Source organism: Choloepus didactylus, chromosome 9 (genome assembly GCF_015220235.1).
Source record: "Choloepus didactylus isolate mChoDid1 chromosome 9, mChoDid1.pri, whole genome shotgun sequence".
NCBI lineage: Eukaryota > Metazoa > Chordata > Mammalia > Pilosa > Megalonychidae > Choloepus > Choloepus didactylus.
In genome coordinates this window covers 96,362,871-96,389,024 of record NC_051315.1, presented here as the reverse complement: position 1 = coordinate 96,389,024, position 26,154 = coordinate 96,362,871, and the positions used below count along the sequence as shown (strand labels likewise).

At 37.5% G+C, this 26,154-nt stretch overlaps 1 protein-coding gene across 1 annotated transcript in view; it reads right to left on the bottom strand.

Moving 5' to 3' along the window:
* The window catches only part of CD28 (CD28 molecule), a 30,573-nt gene extending 15,865 nt beyond the window's left edge, over positions 1–14,708 (bottom strand). Inside the window, 2 exon segments of the mRNA XM_037848666.1 lie at positions 13,815–13,837; positions 14,552–14,708. Coding sequence (XP_037704594.1) covers positions 13,815–13,837; positions 14,552–14,708 — 180 coding nt within the window.
* Between the last annotated feature and the right edge of the window lie 11,446 nt (positions 14,709–26,154).

Here is a 26,154-nt window from a genome sequence, read left to right as displayed (position 1 = left end):
CAGTAACCTCAAACCTCTTTCCCTCACAACTCCTGCTTGACAACAGGCAACATGAAGCGTAAGCTCGGAGGTGAGAAGGTACTTATCTGCTGCTTATGAGCGAGGCAGTGAGAGCAAAAGATTTCCCACAGATAATCTGTGAATCTCATGATATAGTTGTCTTCTGGAAAACTGAAAATTTCTTGTTTCCATGAGAAAAAGAGGGGACAAAATCTTTGTACAAAAAAATCTTCCCCTCTACCCCTATTGTAAATGGGTCAATTACTATATTTAGTAATCAGGTCAGCCCTCTGCACAGGTGGAATTGATAACCATCTCTAACGTGTGGCTCCAAGGCACCAGAGAAAGGACCCTAACCCTAAAAGCATCCTCCCCGTCAGCTCAATTAATGCTTGAATACTCAAAGAAGATGAAACATATTGACTTAAATTAGTGACTATAGCCTGCATTCTCAGGGCTACAAAACACTTTCTTTTATATTTATCTCCTCTGAACTCCATATTATAGTATATGTGAAGTATATAGACAGGAGAGTCATTTTTATCCCCATTTTGCAGATGAGGAAACTAAGATCAAAGAGGTCAAGTGGCTTGCCCAAGGCCACAGGGCATGTTACCCTTGGGTCTTGAGTTTATGCTCAAGACCTCTAATCTATTGTTCTCTTCCCTGTGCCAGGTTGCATCAAAATTTCAATACAATTTCAGTGATTGATTCTAGGTCCTCTCAAAGTTGGATTCAGTTGAGAGGATAGTACCAGGTGGCTGAAGTGAGAGTTGGGGAGGAGAATACCATTGACTAGAGGAGTAAACAGGATGAGAAAAGGAAAGCACTAAGATCAATTCCATTTTCTCTACCATTTTGCTGGAGTATCATCCTACAAAAAAAAAATGTTCAGCTCACAGGAAATTTTGAGATGATCAAAACCAACTCCTCAGAAAAGACAACCGAAAATAAAAGAAGTAAATGACTTTTTAAACTAAGTCACAAAAATAGTGGAAGAGCTAAGATAGTAATTTATTTATTTATGCATTCTAGGAGCAATGTTTTAAATCATGAATGAATAGAAAACAACTTTTTCATCCAGCAAAAGTTAATTGATTTCACAGTCATATCTGGAAAAAGTATGTTTTCAAACTTTTTTTTTTTGCACCTAATGCATATACACAAAACATTTTGCTCACAGTTTCAGAAATCTTCTGAAACCCACAGGTGGATCCCATATAAGGCCTACGAACAATGTGATTACAGAAAGCATCTCTTATAACTTATTTCAGATCCACAAGGAATAATGATACCATGTGATTCTTTCAACTTGCCCAAGTGTACAAAAGGGATCAAACATGGATATTAGTCAGCACGTAAAGTCACTTTCCAATCTAAGGCTCACTGGAAAAATTCTTAACTTCAGGACTTTGTGAATTACATTTGTTTTTCATTTTAGAATTTACAATATTCTTCTTTCCTTTTCCTTATCATAACACCATGGAGACATCAAATGGCACATGGAGGCTGATGAACCAGAGAGTAGAGAAAGCAGCACTCAAGGCTGAAGTGTGCTTTGGAATGCTAAGGAAACAATAAGAAGGCTATAATACACTTTTTTTTTTTTTAAAGCAGAGTATCCTTTTTATTATATATAGATAGAATTTTTTTTTTTTACATAACCTTTTCAACCTAGATTCAGTAACTCCCTATCTCTCCCATCAAAGTAGAAAGGTCCTGCACATTACAATGGGCAAAAAAGGCTTTTAGGAAATAAAATATTTTAAATTGATCCATTATAACATAACACACTTTTAATTAGCAAAGTGATTTTCCTTCAGACCCTCAAAAGAGCTTTATTGGGTTCCATCTGTGCCCATCACAGTCAGTTCCTTTTGCAGTTTAAAAAATCAGGATGCAATAATCTAATCATGTTGTTTCCTTCTTTAAATTCTGACTGGACAGAATTTAACACATTAGGGAGGAGCCAACATGAATGGAAGCTTTCCATTTTCAACCATCTTGGCCTCTGATGTTTGTGAGCATATTCTCGAGGTGACACTGGTTTCCCTGGTACAGATCACCTCCCTCCTGACCACAGAGCTGGTTAAGTTACTGTAACTTTCTTCTAAGTGGGTTTCCTGTACCCTTCCACATGGGGCCATCTGACCACCTGCTCCCTCTCAGACTCCTTAAGAAGCAGGCTGCCCCACAGATCCATTGGGTATTTGCTCAGAACCTGTGAGACAAACTGTGCTTTCTGGGAGGGAAGGGAGACTCAATAGTCTGTGGTTCTAGGGACTCTAGCTGGTGGCTTGACCTCAAACAGATGTGAGAAAGAGGAGAACAAAACATTCACCAGGCTACAGCTTCTTTTGCCACCCTCCTTGAGTTACTAGGAGGATAAAAACAAAGCTACTAATAATCTATCACACTTTGAATGGTCCCAGACTCCTGAAATGTATATTAATATGAAAAAATAGCAGATTACACTTTCAAAGGAACTTTGTGAACATTTTGTCTAGTTTTCTGTTGATTGTCGTCTTGAAACTTTCCCATTTTCACAAAGAATGGAAATTAAAGGAAAGCCTCTCAAAAAATAAAAACAGAAATAGTTTTTGAGTAAGCATGATAGGCACCTATGTATGTTGTCTCATTCAAGATCCCAACAGAAAAAAAAAATTGGACAATAGAGGAGGGTCTGTTCATAAAAGGACTGCTGGCACAGGTATAGAGATAGCAGAACCACAAGGCACAGTGCTAGAACCAGTGATTTGCAGCAGTGGAGTTTCTATCACCCTTAGATTTAAAGGGGCGATGGAAGGGAGACGTTACCAGAACCAGAAGGAAAGAGAGTTGTGTAGATGAGGCTACCATGACAGAAGCAATGATTTCTGTCAAAAGATATAGTCAGGCCAAGCAGCCAGCCCTGTCTAAGATTTTGTACATCACAACAATCAGTTATATCAAGCACATGAATTCTTATAGATGAAAAGCATAATTTTTAAACAAACTCAAGAGATCTCAGTTCAAAGAAAGACAAATGATTACACATAACAACACAAATAGAAATAGAAGCCTATTCGATAACATTTACTAAACTAGCTGTTGTTAGCCAGCATTAAGGTTAACCCACTAACTGGGTTTGTACTATGCACACAGACGCTATAATGGAGAGGATGCCAGTCCCTGTCCTTTTAAAAAAAATTATTGTGCTACATGCAATTGTCAGAAAGTAACTCAGAGGTCAGATAGTTCAGTAGCAAAAAGTCCCATCTAAGCACCTAGACCTAAGGCATTAATTATTGAGAGAGAAAAATTATCAAAAAGATCGAGTACTTCCTGAAAAGAGATTTTGATGTGTCAGAGAATTGTTCTTTGGTATTCTGAATTCTGGCATGACAAGTTCATTCATTTAACAAATAAATATTGGGACCTACTATACTAAGTTCTTTGGGAGATGGGAAGATGTAAGAGATGCAGCTTCCTCCCTCTAGGAGAAATCCTAAGGCAGGAACACAACTCCTCTTCAAAACCGTGTACGGTACATGAGTCCTATAGAGAGTCCTTAGAATTCATATGAGAGAGACCTTGTTTTCAGGCAGGATAATTCTGGAGGCTTTGTGCAGGCCAGCCTTCAGCTGGGCCATGAAGTCTGGGGCAGATTAGAAAGATGAAGGAAATGGTCTTAGCATAAGGGCAAAAGTGGGAAGGCACAGCGTCTATTGGGGACCAGCAGAGCATCCAATTTATGTAGGGGTAAGCAGGAGAAGATGACTGATACGGATCCTGCAGGCCTTATACGCAAGAAAGTCACATGGCATTTTCTAAGAAGGCAATGGGAGACACTGACTAAGAGGGCAATGGGAGACGCCTCAATTTGAATACAGCTGCGTTGAGAATGGTGTGGTAAGTGCTGCTTTGGGAGGTTAGCAGGGTATGGGGTGTGGATTCACTTGGAGAAAGGGCAGAACTGAGGCAGAGACCAATCAGGAGGCTGCTTAAATAGCATCAACATGCACGCATAAGGCCTGAGCTGTGGAGGTGGCAGCCTGGATGGAAAGGATGGACAGCCCCTTGGTACTCGGTTGTGCAGACTGATAGTGAAACAAGAACCAAAAGTGACACAGAATCCCTGGGCTGGATGAGGGAGAGAATGGAGCATCATTGACACATTCAGGAACGTGAAGACAGGGAATGTGGGGAAAACTGTTGAGTTCAGTTTTAGCAAAGTAGGGTTTGAGGAGCAGTTAAAGCTTCCAGGAGGAAAGATCCAGAAGGAGTTAGAAATGTAAGACTAGAACTCAAGGAAGCTAGTCAGGGAGTTAGAAGGCCACCTGCATTAGGGTGACGGTTAATATTAAAACTGCTAGCCTGCACTACAATCCAGTCCTATCACTCAAATACAGGGGTGTGAGCACTCTAGGATTGAAAATTCCTAAACAAAGAGCAATGTAAACTTAGGTGCAATGTGACCCAATCCCTACAATTCAACAATTTTCCTCACATCTCCTGAATGCTGGACAGACAATCTAAGAGAATAATGTGGCAGAGCATGGTAACTTATTACACAAATGAGGTATCCATACCACACGCCATAGCACCACTCTCCAAAATCAAATTTATTATCCTAAAAGGTCACCTATATTCCAAATGGTAGGTCTCTGGGACTTAATAGCTTTTTATATAAATCTTATGACAATCATTCAATTAACAGATCAAAAGAAATCCCCAGGTGTCAAAAGACCTCCTATATTAATATGTTTTTTCCTAAATATGCATTTTAATCTCATAACCAAATTTGGGAACCTACTTCCCTCCTAAGTAACCCTCATTCTGAGCATGGAATCAAAGCAACTCTGTAAAGATGATGACAATACATTTCTCCTGTCTGCTTCATTCTTCCTAAATCTTACACATCTGAAGACCCTGTTCAGGGCCACCTTGACACATATAGAATCAGCTAGATAAGAGGTGTGGCCTGGAAGCTGGGAAATAAGTACCATATTGGACCTTAATGTTACACAGGAAGATAGGAAAGAGCAAAGACAATATAACCCTCAAATCCTGCAGTCATTTCTAAGCACACTAGCATCTAACATCCTGGTTAGCAATCCTTCCAAGTAACTTCAGAGTTGGCTATTTTGCAATTCTTTGTATTTTCTCTATCAGATCATAAAAGCATCCCCAAAGAGGTCTGGCAGGTTGAGTTGCCTCATTAGAGCTGATAAAAGCTGGGGGGGGGGGGGGGGGGTTAATTCCACTTTAGAAGAATTTTTAAGCCAGAAATGGACCTGAGATGTCTTCTAGGCCAACTCCTTCATATTACAGTTGAGGAGACTGAGGCCTAGAAAAGTTATGTCACAATGAGACAGACCAAAACTCCTAATCACACCTCCTTACTTGAGAAATCAGTCTCTAGTTTTTGAGTTTGAAAAAAAGACAGGACAAAAGAATAGCAGACTTGGCCTCCCCAAAGCCAAGGTCAAGCAGCCACATCCTTGCTCTGAAAAACACAGGGGAGATACTGAAATTAACTTCCCTGGCTGGAAGCTGGATCCTTGCCCACAATGCTGGGCAGGGTTAGTCTGGACTTCATGACTGTATTATCCCAGCCTTGAGCTAAGGCCAAACCCAGCCATATTGTTTATTTTCAAAGGTCCAAGCAAGAATTTAAAGCATACTTGGGCTAACTCTGCAAAGCCAAGGTATGTATTATCTGATTTGATCTTGTTCATATAAGTTTAGCACAATATTCTATCCTGAGAGAATTAAATATAAGTATTTAACAAAACAGTTCTTAACCTCAGGCTTAATGCATGGGATCGCTCATCTACCCTAGCTTCTTCCTAATGTGTCACTGCTCTTCCTATAAATCTCTTCTTTCCCTCCTCACTCTTAGAGATTTGTCCTCTTCTCTCTGATTACAAAATACCATGGTAGACATTATGGGTGACATACATATACTTTCCTAATTACCTTCACTCTAGCTATCAATTTCCTCTGCTTTTCGAGGGCAAACACTACTGCCTCCATTTTGTCTCCTCCCACTTTTTCTTAAACTTTTGAAGTCTTAGCTTTCTTCCCCACCACTCTACCTAAACTTAGAAGTCTCAAATGACCTTTTAGCCAGATCCCAAGGGACTTCCCAAGCCATTATTCCCCTCTCCTTCACTTCTACATGTAATGCTACTGACCACGTCTCTTTTTGAAACCCTTCCTTCTCTTAATTCTAATGACATTCCCTTAGCCTCTTTCCCCTCTTATCTCTCCAACACATTTTCTGTCACCTTCAGAGAGGAGACATCATCATCATCTGCTTCAGCTGACCACTAAGCCATAGATATTTTCCAAATTCAGTTCAACTCTCTGCTTCTCTGCAGTTATAGCCTCTCTTTTTGGGTAGCCATCCATTCTCATGGTTTCAGCTTTATACCAAAGATGAGGAATCCTAAATATTTTCTTCTGACCCAGTTTCCATATCTGCAGCTATCTACTGGACAATTTTCTGACATCTCAAGCTATTACTTCAAGCTTAACGTGTCTAAAATCAAACTTACTAGTTTACTTCAAAACTCAGTCACACATAAGTGCTCTAATAATTTTTTTTATTCAGTTGCACAACAGACTTCCACTAACAGTTTATTTTCAGATGGTTTACCATAAGTCCCCCATCAAGCCAAAAATCTTGGAATCATTCTTGATTCTTCCCTCTCTCACCTTTACCCTTGAACCAGGCACTAAGTACCAGCATTTTTACTTTCAAAACATCTCTCATAATAGTCACTTTTTTCTATTTCACATTTGCCACCCAAATCCTAGTCTATTACCCACTTCCTGGCAAAGTGGCAGGTCTCCTTGTCATTAGTCTTCATAGACCATCCTGAACTCTGCTTCCAAAAACTTTCAGTTGCTTCACAATGCATTGAAAATAAAGTTTGAATTTCTATAATCAGTATTCAGTCTTTTGATTAATCTGTTCTACCTTACCTCTCCAGCACTCTACATATCCAGACTGGCCATCTGTTCAAGAACATGTCACTGTCTTTCTGGTTTGGTTTCTTTATTTGTATTGCTTCTCCTTCCCAGCAAAATAGCATTATTGAGAACATGAAACATGGAGCAAGACCAACTGGATTCACACATTAACTAGCTGTGTGACAATGGGCAAGTTTTTCTACTTGCTCTGTGCATCAGTTTCCCCATCTATAAGACTGGGATAATCATAGTACCTACTTCATAGGATGTAGGGGAAGATTAAATAATTTAATACAGAGAAAGCCAGGTAGGACAGTGGCTGGCAGATTATAAGTACAAAATAAATGTTAACTAGAAATTATTATTGATACCATTTATCCAAATCCAATGTATCTATAAAGTCCAGCTTAGTTCCAAATTATCCATAAAAACTACCATCCTCTGTTAATTTTCCAAGGGTATTAATTTTATGCTTCCTTATTTTGAAGCTAATTCATTCATTTCTTCCTTCAACAAATATTTATTGAACACCTACAATACTTTCAGCACTGTGCATGTTACTGAAGTTTTAAGGATGAGTAAGATATGATCCTCCCCTCGAGAAGTTCACAGTCTAGTGGAAAAAACAGAGGAGCCAACACACGATGATGATACACTTACAGTAAGCATTAAAATAGAAGAAAACACAGGATTCTTTAGGAATCCTTGAAGGAAATCCCTAACTTTGCCATTTAGGGTCTCAGAGAAAGATTCTTCAGGTGGGAGGTGTAGGGGACATTCCGGATTATGGGAATAATATATGCAAAGTCAATAAGCCATTAAATAGCAGGGTTAGGTAGAAGACTGCCATCTGTTATCATTTATCTGTTTCCAGGTCTTGTATGCTGTTATATGTGATTGCAACTAGATCATAAAGTCCATGAAGGCAGAGAAAACTTGATGAATTACACAAGCTGTTCTTGTGGGATATCTTTATATTTCTTTCCCTCTTTTTATATCCTCCCATACTCTAACAGATTGAAATATAACTAAAGTTTAATAAATATTTGTCAGATTGAGTTATACTCTCATTGGAATGCCTCTTACAAATCCATAATAAAGGCTGAAGTATCCAGGGAAAGTTTCCTCAAGGAGGTAGGTCTTGCGCTAAAGAGAGGGAATGAAAGACAGTAGGATTTAAATGGGCAGAAAGGGGGAGAGAGGGAAACAGCATCAGTAAAGTTATAAAGGCAAAATACGGGTGTGTGGGACAGTAAATAAACCTGCAAAATTGGGGTTGATGGTCTTATATTAGGGTATGAGAGGAGATAGTTTAGATAAGTAAGATTTAGGGTATGAGAGGAGATAGGTTAGATAAGTAAGATGGGTCTTGCCAAAGGACACCCAAAAATACCAGGAAGCATTTCAGTGTCATCTTTCTATTAACATCATCTAGGAACCATCAGAACAACTTCCTCTTCTATAAATTGAGAGACCTCTAAGTTCCTTCCCATCTCTAAATGTCTGTGATTGAATTCAACAATTCTATGTATGTTTCTGCTTATAAATATTTTCCGTGAAGTAAATTAGTATAAATTTAGAATCAGTCTCAATGGTTCTAAACTAGAAAAAACTTTCTAGTAAGATTTCATAATTCTTACTTCCTTAAAGACAAAAGTGGGTTTTTGTATCTGTCACAGCACCTAGAATAACATCTTACATGTAGCAGGTGTTCAAGAAACGCCTGTGGAGTGAGCACACGAATGAGACCCATCTTACCAAAAGAACAGGGCTTTAGAGAACAAGAACCTACTAACATTTTGTCTTAGCTCAGGTTGGTCCTGCAAATTTGCCCTTATTAATAGCAGTGCTTCTAAATAATTTAACAGTTTACTCAAACACCATAATTTGAATAGGAACTTTGAATAGGAAGTGAGATCTGGTAGGTTTGTACAGGTTAGTGTGAAATCCAAAAATATCCCAAAATAATTTGGATAGAGAATAAGAATGTATTTCCAGGGCCCCCCTGAGGAACTGAGGGAAAAGGCGGAAATGCTGGACTTCCCCACCTGGGTTATTACTGATAGTCTCACAAACACTGAGAACTACCAATTTAGTAGGCCATGCCCTCGATCTTGGGGCCTTGCGTTTATGAAGCTTGTTACTGCAAAAGAGAGGTTAAGCCTACTTATAATTGTGCCTAAGAGTCTCCCCTTGAGTACCTCTTTCGTTGCTTAGATGTGGCCTCTCTCTCTCTCTCTTGAAGCCCACTCAGCATGTGAACTCACTGCCCTCCCACCTACATGGGACATGACTCCCGTGGGTGTAAATCTCCCTGGCAACACAGGACATGACTCCCAGGGATGAGCCTGGATCCGGCATCGTGTGACTGAGAAAATCTTCTTGACCAAAAGAGGGAAGCAAAATGAAACAAAATAAAGTTTCAGTGGCTGAGAGATTTCAAATGGAGTCGAGGGTCACTCTGGAGGGCATTCTTATGTGTTATATAGGTATCCCTTTTTAGTTTTTAGTGTATTGGAATAGCTAGAAGGAAATACCTGAAACTGTCAAACTGCAACCCAGTAGCTTGATTCTTGAAGATGATTGTAAACTATGTAGCTTACATGGTGTGACCGTGTGATTGTGAAAACCTTGTGGTTCACACTCCCTTTATCCAGTGTGTGGACAGATGAGTAGAAAAATGGGGACAAAAATTAAATGAAAAATAGGGTGGGATGGGGGCTTCAGGTGTTCTTTTTTACTTTTATTTTTATTTTTACTTTTTGGAGTAAGGAAAATGTTCAAAAATTTATTGTGATGATGAATGCACAACTATATGATGGTATTGTGAGCAACTGATTGTACACCATGGAGGATTGTACGGTATGTGAATATATCTCAAAACTGAATTTAAAAAAAAATGGCAGTGCTCAATATCAAAGAAAGCCATCAGATCTCATGGAAGCTGCAAATACAGCCACAGTAATGTTCTGATGCTTCATTACATGTCAAGAAGCCCCATGCAATGGAAAGGACAGCCTTCTACCTTCTCAGCAAGAAAACAAACAAACACCCAGCATTGATCTAAATTCTCAAAAAAGGAATCTATATCATTGTTAAAACGTGAGGCACAGATTCACTAATTCAGAGTCAATAATTTCAGAGTCAAAAATTCAGATTCCTTTGTGAATTAGTGGTTGAGTTACTGTTATAATCAACATATTACGTGGTGGATTGTGAACCAACAAGTGACTCAGGTAATGCAGGAAAAGGCGTCATGATTAGATCAGAGGTTAAAGTGAACTGTGAGTGGGTGATTCTTGATGACACAACAGGAACCATTAATCCAGTTACCTTGTCAGTCAAAGTACCCAAGATAATGAAGACGATGAAAAAGATAAAGGTGATGGTAATGATGATACAGATGAAGGAGAAGCTCAAAATTAAGAAAGAAATTTTCCACCACCTTACACGTTCTCTTTCAACAAAGAAAACAAACACACAAACCTACATGGTGATACACAGACTAAATTAAGAATCCTATGAAATTAGTATTGAAATACGAAGGCCAAAGTAGTCTAAATTCTCTTTTTCATGTCCTCTACCAAGTGACTGGATGATTCTTGATCTCTGACCCCATCCAATACATCTCTCTTCTCATGCTAAAAGCCACCAAAATGAAAGTAAAAAGCAAATAAAACCCTACTTTCCAATCACTTTCCCATGCGGCTTCAATTTCCTTTCCTCCAGCTTCAGGGACTGGTTCTCCTGCAATGATTCCCCATTGAAAGCTCTGCATGCATTTTTTCGGAGCCAACACAATGTCATTGATCAAAAAGAGTCAAAGAAACCACCAGAAAAGAGATGCAGATGCCTTAACACCACTTAGACAAACTTAGAGATCCCTCGGCCAGTCAAAAAGCCACCAAGATGTTGGTTTTTTCCTAATGTTCAGCTAGACCACCTACTGAGAAAAAAGTTCCAGTTTCCGTGAAGTTCCACAAATAAATTTCTTGAGAAAAAAGGCTAACAAAATTTGATAGAGATGAAAAAAGAGAAAAGAAAGATGTTGTCCCTTACAATGACCTGCTGTGAGATTGCTTTGACAGAGTGCCTGCCCTCAGAGCTTTAGACAAGAGAGTCTGAAATGAATTGTATATCCTTATCAATGCCTATACTAATTAATAAATAGCTCTTATTTGAGAGATGATATTGTTTAGAGATGCCACAATTAAAATTTTCCTCTGGGATGTTGGTGGCATAAAAATTTTCATTTTGTAAATGTTAGTACACTGAATGCAAGAAATACTTGGAGGAAGATATCCACATATGATAAAAAGAGAACAGCAATCATATGACATTCCTCCACCCATGAAACAAAAATGAAGACACTAAAAAGAAGGGGAGTCTATGTCTAAAGAAGAGGTCTTCTCCCCACCCATAGTAAAGGTTTGAATGCAAGAATTTCAGAGTTAAGATCACAGATTGATTGCTATTTCTCATCTATCGGTGGAAATGACTCACTCCATTTCCTGGTATAGATATATTGATATTAATTTCACAGTCCTTGCAGTAAAAGTCCTTGCTGGATGGTTGCCTTAAGAAAAATTCATAGTATATTATCTTAATGCATGGTAGTGGGGTAAAACAAATCCTTAAGCAAGGTCTATGCTTTTGAAATAGCCATCAAATCTACTTTAAATGGCAAAACAGTCCACTTAACAGTCAGAAGAACTGGCTACAGTGTATCTGTAGCTACAGCAATCTGCTGATTGCATTGCATTTTTCAACATTCATCTTCTTACCTTGCTTTCCCCAGTCCAACCTTGAAGCAACAGTGTCCTGTAAGTTGTTCTGTGTACAACTACCTCAGAGGAGTCATTTGCTGAAGACTGAATTAAAAATGAAGTGTTTAATTACCTTGCTTTGCTGATGATTTTTTATTAGTTACCTATCATTGTCCTGCTTTTTGTGCCTCTCTCAGGAAAAGGAAGTGCTGAGGGGAAGACTGCAGCATTGGGAAAATCAACTGTGGCCCAAGTGGTCATTTTGACAGCTTATTTGCTAAGGTTTAAGGAGAAAGGAAAAGTTCTCTCAGGGAAAAATAAGTGGTGGTGTCCTGATTTGAGCTTCATGTTGGATGATTAGCTAGCTAAAAAATAACAATTGTTGGCTGACAAATATGTGGACTGAGCCATGCATTAGGTGCTTACTCCTATCACCAATCATAAATCATCTCCCTTTCAAGGACCTGCTGTTCCAAGTTGGTCTGTGTTCCAAAGTCCAACAAAATTCTCTCTTGTGGCTCTCAATTGCACAATTATCCAAGTCTGGTAGAAAACATGTAACTTTAGTAATGGAATTTCCTAAGTTACGATATCCTCACTCTTCTTAAGTCATACTTCTTTAGTTTAGCCATAAAGATCTTTCCACAGCCTCATCAAAATCATGAAGAATCAGGTTAAGCTCAACTTTATAGAATAGAGTATTTTAAGCTTTGCCATGAACCAATGAATTAGAATTATGAAATTAATGGGGGAAAAAACCTGTTCTTTATACAGATATAATCAACTTAGACATAAGAATAGTTTTTCACAATCCTGGGGAGGACAGTTACACTTTGACCAGAGAATTTCCTTATCTCTAACCTCTTCACAGGGGTGAATAAAGAGGAAGAGACAAAAAGCACATGGAAGGCTTTACACCATTCAGTTAGACTGAATCATACATATTTGTATGTTGTAATTATTTTCTTTCTCTTAGATTTTCTTACCGGAAGAGGCATTTCAGAAGTGCCCCCTCTACCCCTCCCTTTCCAACTTCATTAGATGACCACTCAGCACGAAACCATCATAAGAGTAAGCTGGCATTTGAAAATTCAAAACATCTCAAAGTAGAAAATGAAGGCTCCAACTGCTGTTTTCAACTATCCTCTTTTAGTAAAGTTCCAAAGGAAAAATATAAAGCTTTGAGTCTTACCAAAAAAACTTCAAAAGAGAATGAATTAATTGATGACAGATGGTTGTACACAAAGCACTTCAGAAAAGTAATTTATGTACAATTATCAATTTTAAATAGTTTTCCATCAGAGTGGGGCTTCCCTTTCCTTTCTCACCATCCTTTACTGTCTAATAAGTTAAGAAAATTTAAAGATTCTTTAAAAATAAATTGTAAAGATCCTTAAAAATAAATTTTAAAGATTCTTTTAAAATGTGTTTGGTAACTGTGAGTGATTGATGCCAGATATTGGGGCATAATTTATCTCATTACCAACTCCTGTCATTCGTTATATCAAGACCTTTTTTGAAATACACAATTTACAAATGTGTTCACTGGCACATTGGCAATGAAATAACTACATATATATATGTAACTATTGTACTTCTGCTCATGCACATGATGTTTAAGAACAACAACAAAACTGCAGGCTCTGCACCACCAAAATAAAGGCAAAAGATAATTTAAGATACTGGCCTTTCAATATTTCTTTTAAGTGGAAAATAGTTATCTTTATTTAAACATGCCAGTTGACCACCATCAGCCTATTTTTGAGCCAAGTGGGATCCTTTTCTAACTCTTGAGAACATGTTGAACAAACACCTTAGCCCAGCTCACCAAAGTGGCAAGCTCTTTCTGCTTGGAATTGTGTCTTCAGATGTTGATGTAACCCTGAATTCATCTGCATCTATAAAATTCAAAACCACACCATGTTAGATAAAATTGCCTAATATTCAAGAGCACAGGCTCTGGAGGCAGACTAAGGTGGTTCAGGCCCTGGTTCCAACACCTAGTACCTGTGTCTCCTTGAGCAAATTACTTAACCTCTGTGGGCCTTGGTTTCTTCATCTGTAAATGGGGTTAATTATAGTACCTACCTGGTAGTCATGAGAATTAACTGCTGCACAGAGTAAGTGCTCTACAAGTGTTAGACGTATCATACTCATCCTCCTTATCATTGGGAACTAAAAGGACTTTAGCCTAAGAAAACAGATTTCAGCCAATTATAAAAGAAAATGAACTGTTTGTATTGTACCAACTTCTGTGGCAACTCCAGGACTCATTTAATTGGGTACTCATTATAATTATAGCAAACATCTCGCTAGCAAGACTCTGACTGTGTTAAGCATTTTACAGGGATTATTTCATTTTAACCTCATAATGACTATGAGATGGGGTCTATTATCATCTTCATTTTACTGATATGGAAGCTGAGGCTTAGAGAGTTTAAATACCAACCTAAATTCTGCTAGTAAGATATGGAGCTGTGATATGAACCCAGGTGGTATGAAGTAAATTCAGTTTTCAGAACCAACCAGCTTATAACAGTTTTCTTAAATTAAAAAGAAAGATACATATGAGCTAAAAATTCCTGGGACATTATCAACCTAATAACTAAAGAAAATCTTCCTTTATTCCAAAGGACATTCGTTTGAAATGCCATACAGTAGTCTAACAATCCATGAGCTTCTAAACAGCAGGCTGCCATGATAAAGCAAAACTACACTTCAAAGGTCCAAATTTAACAAGTTGTTTGAAATTTAGAATAAACCAAGCCAGACGGCAAGACCGCAAAAGAAAAATTTAGAGGAGGAAAGAAACAAAAAGTGTTTACCTGATGCTTCAATGGATGGGAAGAAGTGGAGAGCCAGGAGCAGCCGGAAGATCATTGTCCTACAGGTGGGCCAGGGCCCCAGCCCCTCCTCCCCAAGGAGCCCAAAGAGCAAGGGGAGCTGCAGACGCACCCGCGGAGGTCTGAGAGACTCAATCATCCACGAATGCCACCAACTTACTTCTCTCCGAGCACATGATCAAGGGACTCAAACCACAGGCACCGTGACTGCAACATTTCACACAGGATATTACCATGTTTTGATGACTTTAGACTTTTACTTCTTATTTGAAAGGCATGCCTTTTCTTTTCATTGAAAAAAAAATGTCAAGTGTCGGTCACTACATGGTAGGCTAGTGAGAATTATTCTCTATTGAAGGGTATCAGAGTTGTGAGAAACAGTGCTTGAAATGCAGCAGGAATTTAAGGGTAGGCAAACAAAGGCATTCGAAAAGGAGGACTAAAGCCCCTTGTGGAAGAATCTTTCATAGCAATGCAGTAGACTATGTCAAAAAGACAACAACAGGAATTATATTGAGGGGTGGGGAAACACTTGTATCAGAGTTTAAAGGAGTTATAAATATTAGGAATTTAATGTTTGTGTTGGTGGCAAGGTAGCCTTATGGAAGATTGAGCACGTCTGTTCATTTTATGCCAAGCCCTCTACCAACTCAGTTCTACGAGGGAACTATGTCAAATACACCCCACTTACAAGCACCCAGCCAGCTGAGTTATCTGGAGGAGGTTCCCTAAGCAAAGAGAAAGTCAAAACACATCATACGTTCTTAGGGGACAGCCACGTAACCAAAAAGCTCTTCTGTATCTCATGCTCTCTTTGACCCTCAAGGAATTATTCAAGGTTAAGTAAAATAGGCCATGGAAGGAGGATCCCCAAGGCCTATAACCACACCTCTGCACTCCTCAACCACCTGCCCTGACCAAGCCTTCTGCACTTTGGGTCATTCCAGTGGCATGGCAAACTCCACTATTCTCCTCTGAAGCCTGGATCTTGTACATGATGGCCTTCTCAAAACTCATCCAATATTTTTTTCTCCTTTCCTGACCATCTAGGATTTTTATCATTATTGTAGCTTTGGGTTTTGGTGTGTGTGTGTGTGTGTGTGTGTGTGTGTGTGTGTGTATGTGTGTGTGTGTGTTTAAAGATAACGTGTATTGCTATTTATTCTAACTATAAAAGTAAGACATATTTCATATAATATAGTTAGAAAAAGATAAATATAAACATTAAAACAAAATTTCACCCTTAATCTTATCATCTTGATATAAATATTATCAATATTCTGGTCCATTGCATTCCATCTGTTTTTCTATTAGGATTTTTACATATTTAATACCATATTTTATTTATATTTTTGAACAGATATATACTATTATCTGATACATTATATCTTGAATATTTTCCCACATCATGTAAGAAATTTGGTAAACAATATTTGTAATTGATGCATAGCATTCCATCCTATAATCACATCATAAATTGTTTAACAATCCCTGGTGTTATTACCGCTTTTTTTTTTTTTTTTTTTTTTTTTAAAATGCTACAGTCATGCCCAATATCATTAGTCATTAGGGAAATGCAAATAAAAGCCTCAAAGAAATATCACTTCACAGTCACCAGGATGGCTATTATCCCAAAAAAATGGAAAATAAGTATTGGAGATGATGTGAAAAACCGGAATGCTCATGCATTGCTAGTGGGAATGTAAAATGATGCAGCCACTGTGAAGAACAGTTCAGAAATTCCTCAATAAATTAAACAGAGAATAACCCTATGACCCAGGAATTCCACTCCTGGATATATACCCAAAAGAAATTAAAACAGGTATCCAAACAAAAACTGTACATGAATATTCATAGCAGCACTAGATACAATAGCCAAAAGGTAAAAACAACTCAAAAGTCCATCAACTGATGAACATTAAACAAAAAATGGTATAATCATAAAATGGAATATTATTCAGCCATAAAAAGGAATGAAGTGCTGATACATGCTGCAACATGGATAAACCTTGAAAACATTATTCTAAGTGAAAAAAGAAAGGCACAAAAGGTGATGATTCCATTTACATGAAATGCCCAGCATAGGTAAATCCATAGAGACATAAAGCAGATCAGTAGTTGCCAGGGACTGGAAAGAGGGGGAAATAGGAAGTGACTGCTTAACAGATATGAGGTTTCCTTTTGGGGTGATGAAAATGTTCTGAATCCAGGTAGTGGCGAAGCTTACACAATATTATGAATGTGCTAAATGTTGTTAATGGTAAATTGTATCTTATGTGTATCTTACCACGATTTTTTTTAAATGCTACCATGAACATCTTTGATGGCCTAGGTATTAGTGGGAAGACTTTTGTCTCTACCTCCTGATCTGCTCAGTGACAGATCAAAAACTAGTTCCTCTCCTTTTAGATTCCCTTTGTCAACATTTCAATTTTCTCACAAACAGAATTTATGGCTCTCTTGTACTTGTGTAGATTTAATATTTACCCCAAAAAAAGAAATGTTCTTAATCTTAATCCACATTCCTGTGGATGTGCACCCATTTGTAAATAGGATGTGAACCCATTTGTAAATAGAGAAACAATGAAGGACAAATTTTGAGAATCTTAGTAAAGAGAGAGAAATTTTTAAAAGGAGCCAAACAGAACTACTGGAGAAGAACACAATAACTCTCTACAGGTGCTAAAGTAACAATATACTGATGGTTTTGGACATGCAATGTCAAAGATATAATTTGTAACAAGTAGAAAATAAGAGATGGAGGGATAAATGGGAGACGGAGGGATAAAGGAATACTGTATGTGTATGTTATTGATGTCAAGTTAGTATCAAACTGAATATGATTGCTATACATTTAGGATGTTAAATTTTAACCCCATGGTAACCACAAGGGAAATATATGAAAAATATATCCAGATAGAAATATGAAGGGTCTCAATATTCTATGATACAAGAAAAAATCAAATAAATATGAAAGTAGGCATTAAGGAAAGAATTGAGGGACAAAAAATGTACAAGATGCACAAAAACTAAATAGTAAAATGTAAGAAGTCATCCTACATTATCAGCAGTGACTTTAAATGTAAATGGATTAAACTCTCCAGTCAAAAGGCAGAGATTGGCAGAATGGATTAAAAAGCATGACCCAACTATATATGTCTGCAAAAGACTCACTTTAAATTCAAAGATACAAGTGGGTTGAAAGTGAAATGATGGAAAAATATATACCATGCAAGTAGTAACCAAAAGCAAGCTGGGTTACCTATCCTAATATCAGACAAAATAGACTTTAAGTCAAAAACAGTTACAAGGCACAAAGACAGTCATTATATACTGATATGGGGACAATTCAACAAGAAGATATAAGAATTATAAATACATATGCAGCTAACAGCAGAACTCAAAAATATATGAGGCAAATACTGATAGATTTGAAAGGAGAAATTGATGGTTCCACATTAATAGTGGGAGACTTTAATTCACAACTTTCAAAAATGGACAGAACATCAAGTCAGAAGATCAATAAGGAAATACAAGACTTGAGTGATACTCTAAACCAAGCAGACCTTACAGACATACATAAACACTTCACTGAACAAAAACAAATACACATTCTTCTTGAGTGCACATGGATCATTTCTCTAGGATAGATGATATGTTAAGTCACAAAACAAGTGTTAATAAATTCAAAAATATTAAAATTAAACAAGGTATAGTCTCCAACCACAATGGAAGGAAGCTAGAAATCAATAACAGAAGGAGAAATGGAAAATTCACAAATAAGTGGAAATTAAACAATGTACTCTTAAACAACCAATTGGTTAAGCAGGAAGTCACTAGTGAAATTGAGAAATATCTTGAATAAAAAGTGTTTGCAAAGTCCCCTTGAGGGGTAAAGGTTGAAACTGACTGTGTTTTAAAACTTCAACTTCCATATGACCCCAAGGGAAGAGAGATCTATTTGGTACAGGATCTAAATTTTCTAAACGGTACAACTCTACAGTCGATTTGTTCAAACACCACAATTGCATGGAACTTTGAATAGGAAGTGAGATACGGTAGGTTAGTATAGGCTGGAGTGAAATAGTGACACATTCCAGAGTAATTTGGACAGATAATAAGAAATATATTTACAGCCTCCCCCTCCCCAGCCCCGAGGATCTGGGGGAAGGTGAGGATGTGTTGGACTTCCTCACCTGGACTGGTGTTGATGTTGTCACAAACATTGGGACTGGCGGTTTGATGTGCTGAGCCCTCAATCATGGGACATGCCCTTATGAAGCTCGCTACTGCAAAGGAGAGTCTAAACTTGCATATAATTGTGCCTAAGAGTCTCCCCCTGAGTACCTCTTTGTTGCTCAGATGTGGCCCAATCTCTCTCTAACTGACCCATCTCGACAGATGAACTCGCTGCCCTCCCCGCTACGTGGGACCCGACTCCCAGGGGTGTAAATCTCCCTGGCAATGCAGAATATGACTCCCAGGGATGAATGTGGACCTGGCATCATGGGACTGAGAGTATCTTCTTGACCAAAAGGGGGGTGCAAAATGAGATGAAATAGTTTCAGTGGCTGAGAGATTTCAAACGGAGTCGAGAGGTCACTCTGGTGGACATTCTTATGCACTATATAGATAACACCTCTTAGGTTTTAATGTATTGGAATAGCTAGAAGTAAATACCTGAAACTACCAAACTCCAACCCAGCAGTCTGGACTCTTGAAGACAATTATATAATAACGTAGATTACAAGGGGTGACAGTGTGATTCTGAAGACCTTGTGGATCACACCCCCTTTATCTAGTGTATGGATGAGTAGAAAAATGGGGATAAAAACTAAAGGACAAATAGGATGGGATGGGGGGAATGATTTGGGTGTTCTTTTTTCACTTTTATTTTTTATTCTTGTTCTGGTTCTTTCTGATGTAAGGAAAATGTTCAGAGATAGATTGTGGTGATGAACGCATAAATATGTTATCATACTGTGGACAGTGGATTGTATACCATGGATGATTGTATGGTGTGTGAGTATATTTCAATAAAACTGAATTTAATAAAATAAAAAAAAAAAGTCCCCTTGAGGGACTGAGGAAAAATGTGGAAATATTAAACTTCCCCACATGGGGAATTCCTGATATTCTCACAAGCATCAGGGACTACCAATTTAATAGGTCAAGCCTTCAGTCTTGGGGCTTGCCCTATGAAACTTATTCTTGCAAAGGAAAATCTAAGCCTACTTATAATTTTGCCTAAGAGTCACCCCCCAGAGAACCTCGTGTGTTGCTCAGCTGTGGCCTTTCCCTCCCAGCCAACTCTGCAGGTAAACTCACTGCCCTCCCCTCTACATGGAACATGATTACCAGGGGTGTAAATTTCCCTGGCAATGCAGGATATGACTTCTGAGGATGAGCCTGGCCCTGCCATCATGAAATTGAGAAAGCCTTCTTAGACCAAAAGGGGGAAGAGAAATGAAACAAAATAGAGTTTCAGTGGCAAAGATATTTCAAAAAGAGTTGAGAGATCATTCTGGAGGTTATTCTTATGCATTATATAAATATCCCTTTTTAGATTTTATTGTATTGGAGAAGCTAGAAGAAAATACCTGAAACTATTGAACTGTAATCCAGTAGCCATGATTCCTGAAGATGATTTTGTTTACTATATAGCTTTTATGGTGTGACTATGTAATTGTGAAAATCTTGTGACTGACACTGCATTTACCCAGTGTATGGACAGATGACTAAGAAAACAAAGAAAAGAAATAAATTTAAAAATAGGGGTGTAAGGGATATGGGATGTTTCGCTGTTCTTTTTTATTTCTGTTTTTATTTTTATTCTTTTTTTTGGGGGGAGTAATGAAAATGTTCAAAAATTGATTGTGGTGATGAATGCACAACTATATGATGATACCAGGAACCAGTGATTGTACACCTTGAATGATTATCTGGTATGTGAATAAATCTCAAAAAAGTTGCATTTAAAAAAAGACAAAAAAAATAATAAATATCTTGAGGTAAATGAAATGAAAATACAATATACCAAAACTTATGGGTGCAGTGAAGGCAGTGCTGAGAGAGAAATTTATAGCTCTAAATGTGTACATTAAAAAAGAAGAAAGACTTCAAATCAGAGACCTAACCTCAAAACTAGAAGAACTAGAAAAGGAAGAATAAACTAAACCCAAAGCAAGCAGAAGGAAAGAAATAACAAAGATTGGAGTGGAGATAAAACAATAGGAAACAAACAAAAAAACAATTAAGGAAAGTCAACAAAACCAAAAGTTGGTTCTTTGAAAAGATCAATAAAATTGACAAACCTTTTAGCTAGACTAAGAAAGAAAAAAAAGAGAGAGGATACAAATAATGAAAATCATAAATGAAAAAGGGGATATTTCTACCAACCCCACTGAAACAAAAAGGATGATAAAAATATACTATAAACAACTGTACACCAATAACTTAGATAACCTAGATGAAATGGACAAATTCTTTAAAACATACAAACTACCTACATTGACTCAAGAAGAAATAAAAGATCTCAACAAATCAATTACTAGTAAAGAGATTGAATCAGTAATCAAAAACTTCCTGTGGTGGTATGAAGCTGTACATACCCCAGAAAAACATGTTCTTAAATCTAATCCATTCCTGTAGGTGTAAACCCATTGTAAGTAGGAAGTTTTGATGAGGCTGCTTCAGTTGAGGTGTGACCCACCTCATTCAGGATGAATCTTAATCCTATTTCTGAAGTTCTTTATAAAGCAAATGAAATTCAGATAGAGAGAAGAAGCCACAGAAGCAAGAAGCTGAAATCAGCAAAACCCAGAAGAGAAAGGAGAGACCAGCATGCACCGCTATGTGCCTGGCCATGCAGCAGAGGAGCTAATGATCATCAGCAGTTGGTCTTTGGAAAGAAAGCATTGCTTTAATGATGCCTTGATTTTGACATTTTCCCAGCCTCAAAACTATAAGCTAATAAATTCCCATTGTTTAAGCCAACCCATGTCGTGGTATTTGCTTTGAGTAGCCAAGGAAATTAAAATACCTCCCAACAAAGAAAAGCCCCAGACCAGATGGCTTCACAGGGGAATTTTACAAAGCATTCCATGAAAACTTAACTCCTGTTCTGCTCACACTCTTCCAAAAAAATTGAGAGGACAAACCACTCTTTAATTAATTCTATGAGGCCAACATCCCCTCATACCAGAGCCAGATAAAAGATACCATGAGAAAATAAAACTACAAACAAATATCTTTTATGAATATAGATGCAAAAATCCTCAACAAAATACTAGCAAACCAAATCCAACAGCATATTAAAAGAATTATACACCAAGATCAAGTGGGATTTATCCCTGGTATGTAAGGCTGGTTCAACATAAGAAAATTAATTAATGTAAAACACATTAACACAATGAAGAAGAAAAAACACATGATTATCTCAATTGATGCACAAAAGAAATTTGACAGCATCCAGCCCCTCTTCTTGATAAAAACACTTAGAACACTAGGAAGAGAAGAAAACTTCCTCAACATGATAAAGGGCATATATTAAAAGCCCACAGCTAACATCCTACTTAACAGCGAAAAACTGAAAGCTTTTCCTCTAAGACCAGGAGCAAGACAAGGATGCCCTCTGTCACCACTGTTATTCAACATTGTACGGGAAGTTCTTGACAGAGCTTTTGGGCAAGAAAAAGAAATAAAAGTCATTCATATTGGAAAGAAGGAAGTAAAACTGTCTCTACTTACAGGTGACATGATCCTATATACAGAAAATCCTGAAAAATCCACACTGAAGCTCCTAGAGGTTATAAATGAATTCAACAAAGTAATGTGGTACAATCAACACCCAAAAATCAGTAGTGTTTCTATATGCAAGCTTTGAACAATCAGAAGAAATCAAGAAAAAAATTTCAATTCACAATAGCAGCTGAAATAATCAAATATCTAGAAATAAATCTAAGCAAGGATGTAAAGGACTTGTACACAGAAAACTACAAAACTTTGTTAAAAGAAATTTAAAGGAAATCAAGAAGACCTAAATAAATGGGAGGACATTCCATGTTCATTGGTTGGAAGGCTAAATATCATTAATATGTCAATCTTACCCAAAGCAATATACAGTTTCCATGCAATTCCAATCAAAATTCCAAGACCCTCTTTGCAGAAATGGAAAAGCCATTCATCAAATTCATATGGAAGGGTAAAAGGTCCTGGATAGCTAAAGCCATCTTGAAAACCAAGAATGAACTTGGAGGACTCACACTTCCAGATATTAAAACTTGTTACAAAGCCACCTTAATCAAAGCAGCATGATACTGGCACAAAGACAGATAGGCCAATGGAATCTAATTGAGAGCTCAGAAATCAACCCTCACATTTATGGCCAACTGTGTTTTCTTTAAATGCAATTTGATTGATATATATTCACACACCAGGTAATTCATCCAAAGCAATCAGTGGCTCACAGTATCAACATATAGTGTTCATTCATCGCAGTCAATTTTAGAATATTTTCATTACCCCAAAATAAAGAAAAAGATAAAAATAAAAAGGAACACCCAAAACATCCCATACCCCTTATCCCCCCCCATTATTTATATATTTTTTGTCTTTATTTTATAACTTATTTGCCCATACACTGGATAAAGGGAGTGTTAGTCACAAGGTTTTCACAATCACACAGTCACACAATAAAAGCTATATGTTATACAATCATCATCAAGAATCAAGTCTACTAGATTACAGTTCAACAGATTCAGGTATTTCCTTCTAGCTATTCTAATACACTTGAAACTAAAAATAAATGTCTATATAATACATAAGGATAACCTCCAGAATGACCTCTCGCTCTATTTGAAATCTTTTAACCACTGAAACCTTATGTTGTTTCATTTCTTTTCCCCCTTTTGGTTAAGAACGCATTCTCAATCCCATAATGCTAGGGCCAGGCTCATCCCTAGGAGTCATGTCCCACATTGGGAAGAGAGCAGTGAGTTTATTTGCAGAGTTGGCTCAGAGAGAGAGGCCACATGTGAGCAACAAAAGAAGTTTTCTGGGGGTGACTCTTAGGCATACTCATAGGTAGGCTTAGCTTCTCCTTTGCAGAAATAAGTTTCATAAGGGCAAGCCCCAAGATTGAGGACTTCACTTATTAAATTGGGAGTCCCTAATGCTTGCAAAAATATCAGGAATTCACTAGGTGGGTTTGCCAGTTTGGATATATTATGTCCCCCACAGAAGCCATGTTCTTTTAATCCAATCTTGTGGGATTTTTGTATTAAGTTGTTTCTATGGAGAGTCACTCATCCAACTGTAGGGGAGACATTTTGATTAGATATTTCCTTGGAGATGTGGCCCTGCCCATGCAGGGTGGGTCTTAATTAAGATCACTGGAGTCCTTTAAGAGGCTCAGGAAGAGAGACAAGGGCCAGAGCCAAAAGAGATGCTGAGACATGCTTGGGGATGTGAACAGAAACAGAAGGACATTTGGAGATGCTAAGCTAAGAGATGAAGCCCAGAGTTTGCCCCAGAGAGGCTAAGAGAAGACCTCCAGACACTTAGAGAGAAACGCCCTGGGAGAACAAGCAAGGATGCACAGGAGCTGAGAGAAAGGAGCTGAAGCACAACCTGGGAACAGAGGTCCATCAGACACCAACCACGTGCCTTCCCAGCTGACAGAGGTGTTCCGGACGCCATTGGCCATTCTTCAGTGAAGGTATCCTCTTGTTGAGGCCTTAGTTTGGACACTTTTATGGTCTTAGGGCTGTAAATTTGTAACCAAGTAAACCCCCTTTATAAAAACCAATCTAAAAATAAATAAATAAATAAAAATTTTAAAAAATTTTAAAAAAAGACAGTCTAAATAGATGACGATTGAATGCCAAGGATGAACTTGGATGGGATTGGAGGATAGAGGACAGGTGGCTCAAAGGGACACAGTTGAGACATAAGGAAAAGGAAATATAGAATGTAAGCTTTGTATCATTGTTGAATCTCTTGTACTTCTTAGTTGCGCTTAATGGGATTGCATAAAAGAATGTTCTTGTTCATGGGAAGTGTATACGTGAATTATAGTGTATGTTCAAGGATGTGTGCAGCTAACTTTCATATGTTCAGAAGAGAGCAATAGATGATGGATGATAGATAGGGAGGGAGTGAGGGAGGGAGGGAAAGAAATAGCAATGTGACAGCATGTTAAAGTTGGTGGATTGGGCTATCGGGGGTGGGGTGTCAGAGTATGATGGAATTCTGTGTATGGGGTTAGTATTGTTTTGCAACTGTTCCTATAGCTTTGGATTTATTTCAAAAAAAAATAACATTTGGTATATCAGTTTGGTAAAAGTGTAAAAGATTGTTATATTTTTATTAGGTGGAGGAAAAGGTCATGAACCCTCTGGGGAAGCGGAGGGCATTTATACAATATTTACTGAAATTTGCAATGTACCCACTTTCAACCCAGGTAGTTCACTGTACCATCATTTGTAACAGCAGAAACTTGGAAAAAAGCAAACTGTCCTTCAGTAAATTATTTGTTTTCCTTATTCCTTTGTTTGGATAGGGTTTATTAATTTTCTTGGGGTATGGTAAGAACATGTTGGAAGCAAAGTAGTTATTTTAGGTTTTCTGTTTTTCTTAATCCTTTGCTTTGTTTTGTTTGAAATGTATGTCTTTTGTTGCTTGTTTTAATTTTTTGATAAACTTTAAAAAAATAAAAAATAAACATAAAAAAATAAAAAAAACCAATCTGTTTCTGGTATTTTTGCATAACGGCAGCTCTAGCAAACTGGAACATGGGGAAGTGTAATATTTCCACATTTTTCCCAAGTCTCTCAAGGGGACTTAGCAAATACTTTTTTATTTTCTGCCCAAAACACTCTGGGATGTACTGGGGTATTACATTAACCTGTACAGAATAACAATATCTCATTCCCTATTACAGGTTCCATGTAAATTATGTTGTTTAAATAAACAACATACAGGTTAAAATTAGATAGTCTGGTCAACTGATTTCTGACAAGGGGCCAAAGACCTCTTAATTGGGAAAGAACAGTCTTTTCAACAAATGGTGCTGGGAAAACTGAATCTCTATTTGCAAAAAAAAAGGAGGACCCCTACCTCACATCATATACAAAAATCAACACAAAATGGATCAAAAACCTGAACATAAGAGACAGAACTATCAAACTCATAGAAGAAACTACAGGGAAGTATCTTCAGGACCTGGTGTCAGGCAATTGTTTCTTACACTTTACAAACAAAGCACAAGCAAAAATAAATAAATAAATAGGACTTCATCAAAATTTAAAACTTTTGTGCCTCAGACTTTATCATGAAAGTAAAACAACAGCCTACATAATGGGAGAAAATATTTGGAAACCCATATCCAATAAGGATTTAATACACAGAATACATAAAGAAATCCCTCACCTAACAAGAAAAAGACAACCCAATTTAAAAATGGGCAAAAGACTTGAATAGACATCTCTCCAAAGAAGATACACTAATGATCAGAAAGCACATGAAAAGATGCTCAACGTCATTAGCCATTAGCGAAATGCAAATCAAAACCACAATGAGATACC